This window comes from Stomoxys calcitrans, chromosome 4, assembly GCF_963082655.1.
Source record: "Stomoxys calcitrans chromosome 4, idStoCalc2.1, whole genome shotgun sequence".
NCBI classification, from domain to species: domain Eukaryota; kingdom Metazoa; phylum Arthropoda; class Insecta; order Diptera; family Muscidae; genus Stomoxys; species Stomoxys calcitrans.
Window position 1 is genome coordinate 9,117,016 of NC_081555.1, and position 18,013 is coordinate 9,135,028.

At 33.5% G+C, this 18,013-nt stretch overlaps 1 protein-coding gene across 4 annotated transcripts in view; it reads right to left on the bottom strand.

Annotated features, from left to right (window-relative positions):
* Positions 1-14,483: 14,483 nt before the first annotated feature.
* LOC106081414 (potassium voltage-gated channel protein Shal) overlaps positions 14,484-18,013 on the bottom strand; it is a 63,459-nt gene continuing 59,929 nt past the window's right edge. For 3 of the 4 annotated variants that reach the window (XM_013243339.2, XM_013243336.2, XM_013243338.2), the window contains 2 exons: positions 16,093-16,248; positions 14,484-16,024 (listed from right to left, as the gene is read on the bottom strand). In XM_013243339.2, the coding sequence (XP_013098793.1) occupies positions 15,929-16,024; positions 16,093-16,248 (252 nt within the window). In that variant the 3' untranslated portion in view covers positions 14,484-15,928. Of the gene's footprint in view, positions 16,025-16,092; positions 16,249-18,013 lie in introns of those variants that run through there. The other variant, XR_009398043.1, reaches the window with a different exon arrangement.

Here is an 18,013-nt window from a genome sequence, read left to right on the forward strand (position 1 = left end):
AAGAATAAACAAAATCGATCACAGGATTAATAAAGCCAACACGCAAATCGATTAGGTTGACATTACAATCGATTTGATTTTTTGTTCGATTTTTTTATTTTAAATCGATTAGGTTGACATTACAATCGATTTGATTTTTTGTTCGATTTTTTTATTTAAAATCGATTATATGGTGGATGATTTTTAAGTTTAATCGAGCACCTCGGAGCAAATAGCTTCATAGTTTATGAAGTCGATACCAAAATCTATTTTCATATGCGCCACCATAAAATTTCATCATTTCGTTTATAACACATCGAAATATTGATCTGAGATCCAATATTGGGTTGCCCAAAAAGTAATTGCGGATTTTTTAAAAGAAAGTAAATGCATTTTTAATAAAGCTTAGAATGAACTTTAATCAAATATACTTTTTTTACACTTTTTTTCTAAAGCAAGCTAAAAGTAACAGCTGATAACTGACAGAAGAAAGAATGCAATTACAGAGTCACAAGCTGTGAAAAAATTTGTCAACGCCGACTATATAAAAAATCCACAATTACTTTTTGGGCAACCCAATATATATATTCTTGATCGACTTGACATTACAATTCGATTTAGTCATGCCCATCCGTGGGTCCGTCCGTCTGTTGAAAGCATGCTAACTTTCGAGCAAATAAAGCTAGGCGCATGAAATTATATGATTAGTATACATCGGTTGGGATAATAAATGGGTTATATCGGATCCTGTCTTGATGTAGCTGCCATATAATCCGATCCTGGATCATGACTTCTTGAATTGTGCTCTCATTCTTATGCGGTTTGGTTGAAATTTTGCAGCAGATTTTTTTATTTTGACTTCCAGCAACAGTGCCAAGTAACTTCTAAATTAGTTCATAACCCGATATAGTTCCCATATAATCCGATCTCGGATCTTGCTTTTTTAACCTCTAGAGGGGCCCATTCTTATCCGATTTGACTGAAATTTTGCATGAAGTGTTTTGGTTGGACCATTAACAACTGTGCCAAGTATGGTCCAAATCGGCTCATAACCTGGTAAAGCTCCCATATAAACCGATTTCGAATCTTGATTTCTTGAGCCACTAGAAAGCGCATATATTATTCGATTTGGCTGAAATTCTGCACAAAATGGTAATTTTAAACATCCAAAAACTGTGCCAAGCATGTTCAAAATTGGTTTACAAGCTGCTATAGCTCCCATATAAATCGATCAGCCGATTACACTTCTGGAGCCTCTAGAGGGGACAGTTATTATCCGATTTGGATAAAATTTTGAATTCTACTTTTGTTTCCAAAAGACAAACAAAGTATGGCCCGATCTGTTCATAACATGGTAAAGCTCAAATAGCATAACAATTCTTACCCATTATCCTTTGTTTGCATATTAAGAGATTCCGGCCAAAGAAGTTGAAGAATTCGATACATGGTGAGGGGCACATAAGATTCGGTCCGACCGACATTAGTATGCTTTTACTTGTTTATAATAAATTGAATAAACCAATCCATAGTCCATTTAATCGATTACTTTCTGAGTCGTTTAAGATTATTTCAGATTCGGTTAAGCCGGCACTGAAGTCGTTTTTATTATTTCGATAAAAAACGTTTAAGTTAGTAAAATCTTATAAAAGAGTAAGTAAACCCTATATAAAAGGGTTATCCAATAAGAAAAGTTTTTGTTTTTGAAAAAAGAAAAATTTAATTGTTTAAGATAAATGATCGGATGTTATTTTCATAACAGATTCAAAATAACACCTCGTGTTAGAAAACCCTATATATGACTTCCGTGTCGATAAAGTCTACTACGATTATATCGAATCCAGAGTCGATTGTTTCTATTACTGAGGTATTTACAGCGATTCTCTTTACTAGCGTTTCATTAAATCCACGATACAGACGATTAAGACCAATCAATGAGAAGACTCAATCAATTTGGTCTCAAATTGATCATGTCGACTTCAAAGGCATTTATATTAATTTCCAAGTCGATTATATGGAGTTTATAATCGATTAGGAAACATTATCGACTTATCGATAGAGAATAAACACTCTTATATATAATATCCATTTACATTTCGTTGACCCTATAGGATGGAGGTTATAACAATTCCAATTACTAAACATACGCTCCGAGGTTGAAAAGCCAACAAAAAATTTTTAAAATGTTGTTATAATCGATTTTCCAACCTAAAGCAATCGCATCGAAGCCAAAAACAATTTTTGTGTCCCCCAAAATCGATTAGATCGTCTTCATTATCTATCAGAAATAGTTTCAGACAAGCAATGGATATATCGAGTCCAACTACGATTCGCGCCTTCGATAAGAATAACAACACCGAACACCAAATCGATATCTAGCCGAGTATTTTGAGTCTACAGTCGCTGAGGAGGACAAAAGCGTCAATTGTATTTTTCTTTTTCAATATCATCGGCTCTGGAGTATCGGAAATCGATTGCGCACATTGATACTGAAGGTGTTTATACGATTAATTTATATGAAATAAAATTTCTAGAAAATTTATATTCGTATATTAAAAAATATTAAAAAATTTTTCTATAGAAACAAAATTCCAAAAATTTCTAAAGAAAGAAAAAATTGGAAAGAATTTTCACCAAAAAAAAAAATTGGAAATTTTCTAAGGGACAAAATTATGTAAAACTTTCTATAGAAATAAATTTTTTATTTAGACAATATTGTTTTTTTTTTTTAAATAAAATTTTGTCATTTCCTAAAGGAATCTTATATACCCTCCACCATGCATCGTATTTGTCGAGTTCTTTTCCCGATGTCTCTTTTGAGGGGTATCAGTGCCTTAATAACATCAATCCAAATCGGTTTCCAAAACATTGCCGAACTTCAATCACTTCAATGCTCTTCAACTTATATTTCTATTACAACTGCTTGAATACTCCCTAGGAATTTGTGTTCATGTTCAACCTTTAAATGTGTCCGATAATCATCTGCCTCGAATGGCTTAAATATCTTCTTTAAACCATAAAACGCAATGACCATCAAAACACGAAGAGCGAAAAGAAAATTGTTATTGCTGTGACTTCTTGGCATTTGTTGTTTGGCCATTTTACAAGTAATGGCCTATGATGGCGGCGGCATAGGCAAACAGAAGACCAACGATATTCCCAACCAAGTACAAGAAGGATATGTACGAAGATGATAATGGCGAATTTTGATGTCACAAGAATTAATGAAAATATTTTAATGTTAACTATGACAATTTTTAGAAATGTGTTATCCCAACATTCTTTGAGAAAAATTTTCCATTGACGAAAAATAATTTGCTTGAAAATTTCTTAGCAATTTCTTGTTTTCGGCTGTTTGAGAAAGAAACAACAAAAAAAACGCATACACAAAATTAAGTGGAAGACGTGTTCAAATTGGCCAATGGCAAAATCCATTGGCCATTTCGTATGCTCAAAACCCATTGACACTTTTAAATTTTGCTATGAAAATTAGCCGTCAATTGTACTTTTGGTCATGGCAATGAATGCTCGTTACATTCGCACTGACAATCATGTACGGAAGAAAATGCACAATGTTTTGAAAATGTGAGCATTACACGGTGAAAAAAATTATTGAAAAGATGTTGAAGAAATCTTAGTCCTGTTTGTTTCTCTTTGAAGACGAGCCCAGTGATCGAAGATTTTCTTTGCAAATGGAAAAGAAAAGCCAGAGATCGGTCCAATAATATTTTGTTTCCACACAAGCATGTTTTTATTCAGTGTATATACATTTTTTCTATTGATTACCTTATCGTTTAGCCTCAATCGAATATGTTGATTAAAAATTGTTACCTCCAATAATATTTTGTTCCCCCCTAAACACATTTTTGTAAATCCTTTTCTTCTTAAAATATTTTCCTTCAAAAAGTTCATTTGCATTGCATAGTGCAATTGAGAGAAATCTAATTTGTTTACATTTAAAATGATCACCCCCAATTATACTTTGTTCCTCCTCAAACATATTTTTGTTCAGTGTTTAAAAACTTTTCTCTACGAAACTTGTTTCATCTCAATGTTCATCCCATTGCAACAATCTGGGCAAAACTTTATTCTTGCCATTGCAGTTGGGCCATTCGGTTTGTTGTTGTTGTTTTTTTTATGATTTTCTTGAATTTTTCTGTTATTCATTCCTGATTTCCTCAATTGGCTATCATCTATGGTTTTTGGTTTGGTTTGGTGCCTCTTGCTGTATTGGCATGTTTTGTGGGTCAGTATGTTTACAGTTGATAGGTTGTATTGCTGTTACTCTATGTCTCTCGCGCTCATTGTTATGGCCCCCATTCGTCTGTCCCTCTGTTCATCTGTCTACATATCTTACAGCCTAGCTATCTGGCTGGCTGTTTGACTAGCCATGGTTAATGTGATGCTGTTCGATTCTGGTCAAAACGATTCTTGTGGTCATTATCTTCATGGCTTATTTTGGATTTTTGGTGTCAATGTTAGAGGCGTTATGGTTACTATGGCTAGAAAATAATCGTTAGAGATTTATTGCCCAGAAACACAGAAAAGGCATCAGCTGGAGCCTTGAATGCCTAGGATGGGTGCTCTGATGTCGTGTTGTCGGTACTGTATGTGGTGTTGGTGGTGGCGTCGTTGACAGCTGGTGGGAAATTCTTAGGAGAAATCGCCTATGTCGTCCATCGTCTGCAGCATCAGGTCAATTATTGTTGGCCAATTTTCAAGTTTTGGAATTTAAAGTATAACAATGGAAATTCCAGCAATAGTTTCCTTGGTACAAGTTGGACAATGAGGTTTGTTTGGAGAAATTTCCAATCGAAGAAAATGTGTCAAATGCAAAATCATTAAATCATTTATTGTTCACTTTGGGTTATTTCGTTTTGAATGCGAATTCTTGAAGAGTGTGGCAATGACAATCAGATTAGAAATCCTTAAATTGTCACTTTATCTTAGTTAGACAGGGTTAATGGCGATAAAAATTTAAAATTAGGCAATAAAACCTTAAGCACAATTTTATACCCACCACCCAAGGATGGGGGTGTATTCATTTTGTCATTTCGTTTGCAACACATCGAAATATTAATTTTCGGCCCTATAAAGCCATGTCCGAAATCACGCTACAGTCGTTCAAAATAGAGATATTGAGCTGAAACCTTGCACAGATTCTTTTCTTGTTCATAGGGAGGTTAAGTTCGAAGATGGGCTATATCGGACTATATCTTGATGTAGCCCCCATATAGACCGATCCGCCGACTTAAGGTTTTAGGCCCATAAAAGACACATTTGTTATCCGATTTTGCTGAAATTTGGGACAGTGAGTTGTGTTAGGCTACTCTACATATTCAAATCTGAACGGTTCAGATTTGGATATAGCTATCATATAGACCGATCTCTCGATTTAAGACCTTGGGCCCATAAAAGGCGGATTTATTGCGCGATGTCGCCGAAATTTGGACAGTGAGTTGAGTAAGGTCCCTCGACAACTGTCTGCAATTCGGCTCAGATCGGTCTAGATTTGGTTATAGCTGCCATATAGACCGATTTCTCGATTTAAGGTCTTTAGCCCATTATAGGCTCATTTAATGACCGATGTCGCCGAAATTTGGGAGAGTAAGTAGTGTTAGGCCCTTCGACAACCTTTCTTCAATTTGGTCTAGATCGGTTCAGATTTGAATATACGATAGATGCCATATATACCGATCCCTCGATTTAAGGTCTTGGACCCATAATCCAATTTCGCTGAAATTTTACACAGTGACTTATGTTAGGCTTTTCGACATCCGTGTCATCTATGGTTAAGATCGATATATATTTGGATATAGCTACCAAAAATACCTATATTTTGTTCTACAAAATCGAATAATGACTTGTACTTACTAGACCACTCAATGTCCGTGTCGAATTCGGTCCGAATTGGACCATATTTTGATATAGCTGATATGCATTTTTTACCGGATTATGACGGAAGGTTTTTTACATATTTACCCGAGGTGGTGGGTATCCAAAAGTTCGGCCTGGCCTAACTTATCCCCTTTTTACTTGCTTTCAATAGAAAATTTGTCCATAAACAGTCTTCTTCCCTTTTTTTGTAATTTTTTTTCGAAATTTATTTTCTGTAGAAAACATTAAAAAAAATTGTTTCAGTATAGTATTTCTCGAAATTGTAGATCCCTAGAAATTATTTTTATTTTTTACGAAAATTGCTGTGAATTTTGTAAAAATTTTAGTTTTCTAAATAAAATCTTAATATTCTATTTTGATACGAAGTTTGTCCAATTTAGGGTTTTTTGGATATCAGATTCGTTTTCTACTCTCAAATGCCTTTTTTCAATTCGCGGGCTTTGCGGTTGGGACGGCCTCCCTAGACTCCAATTTTGAAGCGGTGTGCCTACGCTATAAAAGGGTAAACAAAATTTCGCTTGAATAGCCTAACCTGTCTCCGATTTGTAGTGTTTTTGAAAATTGGTGTAAAGTGAGAATCCGCCCCCCTTCAAATGTCAAAAAATTAAGTTACTTATTTTTACCACTGGACCATTTTACAAAATCTGTGAAAACGTCAAGAAGATCGGTTGAGCCGTTTGCGAGTCTATACTGAACAAATAAAACAGCAAACACAAATTTCTTTTCATATATTAGAAGGCTGGGAGGTCCGGTGCGCTTCGCTGCACCTTAGGGCTATGGGTCCGTTTTAGATCCACACTAATTGTTTTGATTTATAAAGTGTATTTGTTATACATCATTTTAAACCCAACCACACACATATGGAAATGCCTAAAGATCCACAGGTTCTTCCTACCTCAACCTATATTGGAGGGTTAAATGTGTATTCTACTATGGTCCAAAATTCATTCATTTTTCCCTGTGGTCCTTTGTTTTTACTTAGACTGAGCGACGCTAAAAGTTTGTCCTAAATGTAGATTGACCTATTATTTGATTATTTTATAGGTCCAATCGCCCTCAGACACTTATCGAAGACCTTTTAATTGAGTCCTTTACTTTCCTGTTGAAGGGCTTAGTCCCTAATACGAATATCAGATTTATACTCTACTGTCAAACACCTTTCATTCAAGTCGCTTATTATCCCGAACGGCCTACATGTCCTGTTGGGAGGTTTTTTCGGGTAGGGCGGTATTCAGACAATTTGTCCCAAGTATTTATACCAGATACGTAGTGTTCTTCTAAAGATATTTCAATCCATATCCATTTTATGTGAACACACATGCCCTTGAATCAATTTTTTTTTATCAGAGTTATACTTAACTTCCTAATACCTTTACATATATTGCCTAAATTGGTTAGTGGTCTTTGGGGGATGGAGTGGCCCAACGCACCTGAACCTAAAATTTGGTAACATAATCGTACTGCACTTCCAAATACCATTCATTTGATACTCATATTTAATATAAAATTCCTACTCTACTCTTAAATACCTTTCATTTGATACCCATATTGGCCCAATCAATAAACATGTCCATTTTGGGGGCTTTGGAGTGGAGCGTCCCTCCAAGCTGTTGGTCCAAAGTTGTATACCAATTACGTGTTTTGGGCAAGGCGCATGCAAAATTTCGCTTAAATTGCCAGACATATCTCCGAGATCTGTTGTTTTTAAAAATTGGGTACGGGTAAAAACTTTTTTCTATGTATGTATGATTTGAATTATGATCATATGTGTGTATCTAAATTTCGTCAAACTGAGTTTGTCAAATTTACCCCTTCCATGTAACCGTATAAATTTCGCATTTTTATATAGAAAATTTATTAGAGATGTTTTGACAATACTTTAAAGCAATGTTGTTGTTTTGATCTCATTATCTGTCCATTAAATTCTTAATTTAACCACAGAGACCAAAAACAACTAACATCTACATACATAGCATATTTGCAACTTAACCTCACCACCCTCCCTATGTTCTCTTATTAACTCACCATAAATATTCTTCAACAGTTATATTCACCCCACACAAGGGGTGAATAAAATTGCTTGCTTTTACAACTCATTCGACTCAACGCGATGTTTATCAAATGTTCGTTTGTCATTGCTCTGCCGGCAGAGCTAACAAAAAACATGAAGATGGATAGGCGTTATGATTTCGGACTTCAATGATTTGCTTTGAGGGGATTCTTAATGTGTACGAAACAAACAAACAAAATTTTGTCAAAGTTGTATTTGTATAGAAAATTTTGGCAAAACAAACGAACATAATTTGCAGAAAGCATATGAGTTGGGCAAATTTTTTTTGTTGTTATTAGCTTTGTTTGATAAGTTGGATTTTAATAAGGCAAGAAGTAATATGCCTACCATGTATGTATATTTTGTTCATATGTATATTAAATGTGTATAAAAACAAGTAAAAGCGTGCTAAGTTCGGCCGGGCCGAATCTTATATACCCTCCACCATGATTCGCATTTGTCGAGTTCTTTTCCCGGCATCTCTTCTTAGTCAAAAAAGGATATAAGAAAAGATTTACTCTGCTATTAGAGCGATATCAAGATATGGTCCGGTTTGGACCACGATTAAATTATATGTTGGAGACCTGTGTAAAATTTTAGCCAATTCGAATAAGAATTGCGCCCTTTGGGGGCTCAAGAATTAAAATAGAGAGATTGATTTATATGAGAGCTGTATCGGGCTATAGACCGATTCAAGCCATAATAAACGCGTATATTAATGGTCATGAGAGGATCCGTCGTACAAAATTTCAGGCAAATCGGATAGTAATTGCGACCTCTATAGGCTCGAGAATTCAAGATCCCAGATCGGTTTCTATGACAGCTCTATCAGGTTATGAACCGATTTGAACCATACTTAGCACAGTTGTTGGATGTCATAACAAAATACTTCGTGCAAAAATTAAGAATTGCGCACTCTAGAGGCTCAAGAAGTCAAGACCCAAGATCGGTTTATATGGCAGCTATATCAGAATATATACCGATTCGAACCATACTTGGCATAGTTGTTGGATATCATAACAGAACACGTACCAAATTTCATTCCATTTGGATAAGAATTGCGCCCTCTAGAGGCTCAAGAAGTCAAGACCCAAAATCGGTTTATATGACAGCTATTTCAGGTTATGAACCCATTTGAACCATACTTGGCATAGTTGTTGGATATCATAACAGAACACGTCGTACCAAATTTCATTCCAATCGGATAAGAATTGCGCTTTCTAGACGCTCAAGAAGTCAAGACCCAAGATCTGTTTATATGGCAGCTATATCAGATTATGGACCGATTTGAACCATGCTTGGCGCAGTTGTTGGATATCATAACAAAACACGTCGTGCAAAATTTCATTCCAATCGGGTAAAAATTGCGCACTATAGAGGCTCAAGAAGTCAAATCCCAAGATCGGTTTATATGGCAGCTATATCAAAACATGGACCGATATGGCCCATTTACAATACCAACCGACCTACACTAATAAGAAGTATCTGTGCAATTTCAAGCGGCTAGCTTTACTCCTTCGGAAGTTAGCGTGCTTTCGACAGACAGACAGACGGACGGACATGGCTAGATCGACATAAAATGTCGCGACGATCAAGAAGTTATATACTTTATGGGGTCTCAGACGAATATTTCGAGTAGATACAAACAGAATGACGAAATTAGTATACCCCCCATCTTATGGTGGAGGGTATAAAAAATAAATTTTACTGACCAGACTTTGTCAAATTAAACCCTTCTACAAAATAAATTTGTCATATTTGTACTGCCAATTAATTAGAGATAGTCTTGTAACACTATGACAATGCCTTAGAACTAAGTAACTGTTTAGAATCCATTATTAACTTAACCTTACCCCATTGTTCTCTAATTAACTCACCATAAACATTCTTCACCAGTTGTATTCACTCCGCATAATGTTCCAATATCGAAAACATAATACAATTGTTTTTGCTTTTACAACACACACGACTCAACGCGACGTACGCCAAATGTTTGTTTGTCAACAAGAAGAACTGCTCTGCCGGCAGAGCTAACAGACAATATGAACACGTATAGGCTTCTTGACTTTGGACTTTAATGATTAGCTTTGAGGGAATTCTTGAATGTGCACGACCCGAATGATTGTTTTGATTTCATAAAATGTTCATGTAACAAGAGCTTTACAAACACACATTCTTATAAGCATTTGTGCATATTTTATTTTGGCACATTTTATATTACCGATAACCGATTAGCTATTGCTGTTTTTGCAATGAGCACACACACGCACATAACGAAGTCCGCACTAGTCTTAAAAACACATTAAATTTACAAAAACACTTCCACAGAATCAATTACAAGAATTGCAGTATGTATGTAACACTGTTGTTAATATGCCTTAACAATTGCCCGAAGCCTCATTACATATTTACATATTTACCAATTTCGAAATTTTAATTGCTCACGCACCGATCACTCGAAGTAAACTAAATCAATTTTGTCCCCAAAAGCAGATTACATCAAAAGGTTGTTGTTGTAATAATGGAATGCAAAAACAATGTATGCCTTTGCCATACAACACAACACTTCTTCTTGGAGATGAGAGTAATTCAAAGAGAGAACATAACGGTCTTATTAGTGTTGAATGGAAACAAGATTAGGGTACGAAGAAAAATCTCTCTCAGTCTCATTTCTAATTAAATATTGCAGAGGGATAAAAAGAGATTATTGGGGATAAGTGTTACACATTTTGCGTTTTATTTATTGGTGATATTACCAAGGTCTAGGAGCAAAGAGGATAATAATGTTGAAGAGTATGAATTGTTGTTATTTGTATGAATAAAGGGTTATTAAAATTAATGAAGTAGATCAGAGTAAGTAAACAAAACGTATTAGTCAATTTGCAAAACATGGCAAATGCATTTTAGACTGCACCGGTATGTATGATTTGAATTATGATCATATGTGTGTATCTAAATTTCGCCAAACTGAGTTTGTCAAATTTACCCCTTCCATGTAACCATATAAATTTCGCATTTTTATATAGAAAATTTATTAGAGATGTTTTGACAATACTTTAAAGCAATGCTGTTGTTTTGATCTCATTATCTGTCCATTAAACTCTTAATTTAACCACAGAGACCAAAAACAACTAACATCTACATACATACATAGTATATTTGCAACTTAACCTCACCACCCTCCCTATGTTCTCTTATTAACACACCATAAATATTCTTCAACAGTTATATTCACCCCACACAAGGGGTGAATAAAATTGCTTGCTTTTACAACTCATTCGACTCAACACGACGTACACCAAATGTTCGTTTGTCAATGCTCTGCCGGCAGAGCTAACAAAAAACATGAAGATGGATAGGCGTTATGATTTCGGACTTCAATGATTAGCTTTGAGGGGATTCTTATTGTGTACGAAACAAACAAACAAAATTTTGTCAAAATTGTATTTCTATAGAAAATTTTGGCAAAACAAACGAACATAATTTGCAGAAAGCATATGAGTTGGGCAAATGTTTTTTGTTGTTATTAGCTTTGTTTCATAAGTTGGATTATAATAAGGTAAGAAGTAATATGCCTATACATACTAGGTATGTATATTATGTTCATATGTATATTAAATGTGTATAAAAAAAATATATTACTACCCAGACAAATTAACCCCTTCTACAAAATAAATTTGTCATATTTGTACTACCAATTAATTAGGGATAGTCTTGTAACAATATGACAATGCCTTAGAACTAAGAAACTGTTTAGAATCCATTATTAACTTAATCTTACCCCATTGTTCTCTAATTAACTCACCATAAACATTCTTCACCAGTTGTATTCACTCCACATAATGTTCCAATATCGAAAACACAATACAATTGTTTTTGCTTTTACAATACACCCGATTCAACGCGACGTACGCCAAATGTTCGTTTGTCAACAAGAAGAACTGCTCTGCCGGCAGAGCTAACAGAAAATATGAACACGTATAGGCTTCTTGACTTGGGGCTTTAATGATAAGCTTTGAGGGAATTCTTGAATATGCACGACACGAATGATTGTTTTGATTTCATTAAATGTTCATGTTATAAGAGCTTTACAAACACACATTCTTATAAGCATTTGCGCATATTTCATTTTGGCACATTTTATATTACCGATAACCGATTAGCTATTGCTGTTTTTGCAATGAGCACACACACGCACATAACGAAGTCCGCACTAGTCTTGAAAACAAATTAAATTTACAAAAACACTTCCACAGAATCAATTACAAGAATTACAGTATGTATATATGTAACACTGTTGTTAATATGCCTTAACAATTGCCCGAAGCCCCATTACATATTTACATATTTACCAATTTCGAAATTTTAATTGCTCACGCACCGATCACTCGAAGTAAACTAAATCAATTTTGTCCCCAAAAGCAGATTACATCAAAAGGTTGTTGTTGTAATAATGGAATGCAAAAACAATGTATGCCTTTGCCATACAACACAACACTGCTTCTTGGAGATGAGAGTTATTCAAAGAGAGAACATAACGGTCTTATTAGTGTTGAGTGGAAACAAGATTAGGGTACGAAGAAAAATCTCTCTCAGTCTCATTTCTAATTAAATATTGCAGAGGGATAAAAAGAGATTATTGGGGATAAGTGTTACACATTTTGCGTTTTATTTATTAATGATATTACCAAGGTCTTGGAACAAAGAGGAGAATAATGTTGAATGATGAAGAATATGAATTGTTGTGGTTTTTTATGAACAAAGGGTTATGAAAATTAATGAATTAAATAAGAGTGAGTAAACAAAACGTATTAGTCAATTTGCAAAGCCAGGCAAATGCATTATTTTAAACTACAGTAATTATTTATTACAATCATTTTTTGGAATTTAATATTACGTGTGCTGGGCATAGTAATCACAAGCATAGAATTATTACAAGCAAATTTGAAATTTGGTGTTTCAATAATAAACAAAATGCACTGCCATACAATTTCTCAGGATTAAGAATGTGTTACTGTAAATGACACAAATAGTGCTCGTATGTCAAAATGTTCTGAGTACGTATAACCTCAAAAATGTCAATCTTTACGATAGAGCTGTCAGTTAGCAGGTTGCAAAACTGACCAATCCCGAAATATAGAAGGCAACCCTCGTATATCAAAATTTTAATTTGGCATTTTTATGTAGCAAGTTATTTAGAGATGTTTTGACAACACCTTAAAGCAATGTTGTTGTTTAGAACATCTCGTTATCTGTCCATTAAACTCTTAATATAACCACACAGACCAAAAACCTAACAACTAACATCTACATACATACTATATTAGTATCTTAACCTCACCACCCTGAACAATTTATTAAATCAAAACCATAAATCGGGTCGTGCACATTCAAGAATTCCCTCGAAGCAAACCATTGAAGTCCAAAATCCGTGTTCATATTTTTTGTTAGCTCTGCCGACAGAGCAGTTCTTCTTGTTGACAAACGAACATTTGGTGTACGTCGCTTTGAGTCGGGTGTGTTGTAAAAGCAAAAACAATTGTAATGGGTGCATAAGAGAGTAGAGTAGCTTAGATATTACGAACGGCCCTATATGACATATATACCAATCTCCCGATATTGTATAATGAGCCTATAAAAGGAGCATTTTTCATCCAATTTCAATGAAATTTGAAACAGTGAGTTTTGATAGACCTCTTCATCTGTTTGTTGAATATCGTCCAGATCTAAACATATTTGGATATAGCTGCAACCGATATCCCGATATAGAGTATTGAGCCCATAAATGGAGCATTTTTCATCCGATTTTGATGAAATTTGATTAAATTGTAAAGTTTTTGTTTGTTTCTCTTTCGAGACGAGCTGAATGATCGGAGATGTAAATGGTAAAAAGGAAAGCCACAGATAGCAACACACACCAATAACTATGGGGCGCATTTAGTCTTTGGTTAGAAGACTTTTCAACCATATTAGGTGTGATGGCTTCAAGGGCCGTGCGTTGGCATGTTGTATTTGAATCGTAATAATAGCGAAAACGCATCTATGATACAATTACCACATTAACCAAGCTCGACAACCCTGACTATTAGCTGTACTTTTCCCAATGCATGTATTTTTGTGTAATGACAGACATTCTTTCTGTGACAAATTACACTTCTTCCGTACTACACATGATTTTGTGCATCTGTTGGAAGTTGTATTGATGGCTTCGAACACTAAGACAACGGCAATGGCTCTCGCTGTTGTTCCGTGTGCCCAGGTTCGAATCCTGGCCAGGCTCCACCGAAATTTTCATTTTTCAAGTTTTTTTGACTGTTAGGGCGAAGATCATTACATTATAAAATTTTTGGTTGTTTTTCTTTCGAGACGAGCTCAATGATTATTTCTTTTTATTAAATTATGTATTTTTGTTTTTATCTTAAATATTTACTCATCCCTTTTCTTTCCTAAAATAAAAGATTTTTATTTTTTTTTTATTATTAACATTTACACTAAAATAATATTTTCTTTTATTTATTCATTTTCTTATTAATTTTTTTTACAATTTTATTTTTTCATCTTTTACTTAATTCTCTTTTTTCTTCTTGTTGCTGAGGGTTTCTGTTATTTCTTTTCGTTTAAATGTTTTTGTGTTTTTTTTTTCAATTTGTTCTTAATTTCTTTTTTTTTAGTTTTTAGTTTATAGACACAGACACACACAAAAAAATTCAAAGAACAGCTTAGAGCATGGAAGTTAAATTATGTTCTCATTTTGTGTTTTGAGGTTTTTGCATGTATTTTTTGTTCTTTTTTTATTTTTTTTTTTTCTTATTCTTCTGGTTTGTTTGTTTAGTTATAATGAATTCTTTGTTTAGTTAATTAAAGGGGGGAGATTTTCATTCATTAGCAAAAAATTTTCAATGAATGAATATTAGTTTTTCTTTATTGTGGGAGTTTCTTTTTCATGATAGTTTAACAATTGTTTTTTTTTATGAATTCTTGTTTTTGGCAGCATTCTTCTTTCTTTTAATTCTTGTTTTTATAGTTCTGTGTTACTAATTGAGAGGGTGTGTTTTTTTTTTTTTGAAAATTAATAGTGGGTTTATCTTGAAACAGAATTGAGTGGGGGCTTATGGAATGGTTGAATTTTTTTTTTTTTTTTAATTTTTTTCTTCTAGAAACTTATGACCAATTTTTGATTTTAAGGTTGATTTGGTTTATTTTTTTTTTTTTTGGTTTTGGAAAAGAAAAAAAATCTTAAACCAATTTTGTTTTGTTTTTTCTATGTTAAGGGGGAGTTGGCTAAAATCTATGATAGTTTTATTAGGAGTATTACAAAAATTAAATAAAATTATTTTTTTTTTATTTCATATATTTGCTACTTAATCAAAATTTTGTTTTCTTTTTTCATAATAAGGGAAAATTAGGAGTTTTTTTTAATTTTGAAAATTTTTTCTAAATTTTTTTTTTTTTATTTTAAAACTATTTTTCTTTTCCTTGATAGTTATTTTGTTTTTAGACTATGACACTATTTAACAGTTTGAACTAAAAGTAATTAAAAAAAAAACTTATAATGAGAAAGTCAACTTTCTTAATTGCGAGTTAACACCGAAATTGTGTTTGAATTTAAAGTTTTTCTTTGTTGTTGGGAGATTAATTCTTTTTTCTCAACTGTTTTGTTTTCAGTTCCTCTAAGTTATCATTTTCTTGTGTTAATCTCTAAGAAATTTATTTTTTTAATAATTTATTTTTTGTTATTGTTTTGTTTTAAAATTATTATTGAACTATTTATTGATAACATTTTGGTTTTCATTTGAGTATTGGGTTTTTTGTTTCTCAATTTGTGTGTGTGTTTTTTTTCATATTTTTAAGCTCCCCTAGTTGAAACTTTTTGTTGTTGTTAAGAGGGATTTATGGTCTAAACCATAAACCATATGAAAATAAATAAAAATCTTAAGAGATGGGTTTTTAAAGACTACATAACTAGTTAAAGTAGTTGGTTGTTTGGATTTTAAGAAATCAGGTCTAGAATGAGGCCTCCACCAGATAGGTGCCATCCATGGGTTGATTGTTTTGGTTACTTTGAGCGTTACCGGTGGCGGGCATATATTTTCCACAGGCCTGGCCACACAGAAAATATTTAGAAAAAAATCCAATTTCAAGGAAAGGAAAAGAAAAAGAACACTTACCTGATAACGTTGGGAACAGCAACGTCCACAACATGATTGCACCAGACCCATGGCACTGTTGGTGGAATGAGCCGGACTGGCCATGGGAGAGGGGGATCTGGGACGCTTGGGCTGGCCTCCATTGAAGGGTATTTCCAATTCCACAAATTCACGATCCTTTAGAGTATTGAACAAAAAAAAAATAAGAAAAATATTTTTAAAAAATTTTTTTTCTAAAAAATTAATTAAATTTGTAATTAGTTTTTTTTATATTAATTAAACACAAAGCAACAAAAGTAATAATTTTTTTTTGTTTTTTAATCAAAATGTACATTTTTATAAGCAATTGACAACAAACAACATGAAAATGGTGTTTATACATTTATTAGAATTTTTTTTTTTTAATATTTTTTTTTGAAACATTTAAGACGCAATATTTATCTCGGGTGACTTAGTGGATGGCAGTTATCATGAAACTCTTAGATGATGTTTAGAAAGGAAAGCTTTCAACTATCTAATAAAAGACAAGATGATAGTAGTATGGAACAAGTAGCCAAAGGGTGTAAAACAACACATGTTTTGTTTTTGTCCAAATGTTAATGTTTTTCCATATCAATTCACTAAAGAGCTAGCTATTACCAAAACAAAATTAGTTACCAATCATTAGCATTAAAAGAACTTTTTTTTTGTCATACACAACACCAGTTAGAAGGAAATTTTCTATGTGTTTTAAGATATTTTTTTTTTTTTGATTTTATGACATGTGACATAAGGCATTCATTAAACTTTCTTTTATGGAAAAGTTGGCTATCGTTAATGCTTGCATGTCCTTAATAATGCTTTGAGATGTTCGCTTGTTGGTTTGATGTTGTACACCGGGGACCATAAAACATTTAAAATGAGACACACAGACATATCAGAGACAACACATTCACAACGACATTAGGCATTAGGTAGGTAGGTATTTAGTAGATAGAATGAACGACGGCGTGAACAGGGGGTGGAGAGACACACATTAATGACGAACAGAAATATTAAATTAATTAAATGATATTAAAAGAAATTATGGAACTTTGAAGTGTCAGATGACATGAAATATGTTGAAACTTGTTAAAGATATGCTAATGAATCCTTTATTCTCTTGGAAGAGGGAAAAGTTCATATTTTCAAAGAAAAGCTTACCTCGAATTTAAAAGACAAGGACAATGTAATTAAAAACGTTATTCTCTTTTTCTTTCCTTAGAATCATATCATTAATTTGAGCGGAAGACAATAGAATTTTGAAAAAAAAAATTTTTTTTCACACCTAATTCACACTACACAGAAAAAATACCAAAAAATTTTTCATTTAACAAGTAAAAAGGCGTTAAATTAGCCCGGGCCGAACTTTGGATACCCACCACCTCAGGTATATATGTAAACCACCTTTTGTCCAAATCCGGTGAAAAATGCATACCTTATGTCCCATAGCAGCTATATCGAAATTTGATCCGATTTGGACCAAAGTACAAGTCATTGTTCAATTGTGTATAACAAAATATTGGTCTTTTAAGTAACTTTATCCAAAAATAAACCGATCTGTACCATATACGACACGGATTTCGAAAAGACCAACATAAGTCACTGTGTCAACTTTCAGTGAAATCGGATTATAAATGCGCATTTTATGCGGCCAAGACCTTAAATCGAGATATTGGTCTATATGGCAGCTATATCCAAATCTGGACCGATTTGAACCACGTTTCAGAAAAATGTCGAAGAGCCTAACACAACTCACTGTTCCAAATTTCGGCGACATCGGAAAATAAATGAGCCTTTTATGGGCCCAAAACCTTAAATCGAGATATCGGTTTATATGGCAGCTATATCCAATGATGTCGAAGAGCCTAACATAACTCACTGTTCCAAATTTCAGCAAAATCGGATAATAAATGCGCCTTTT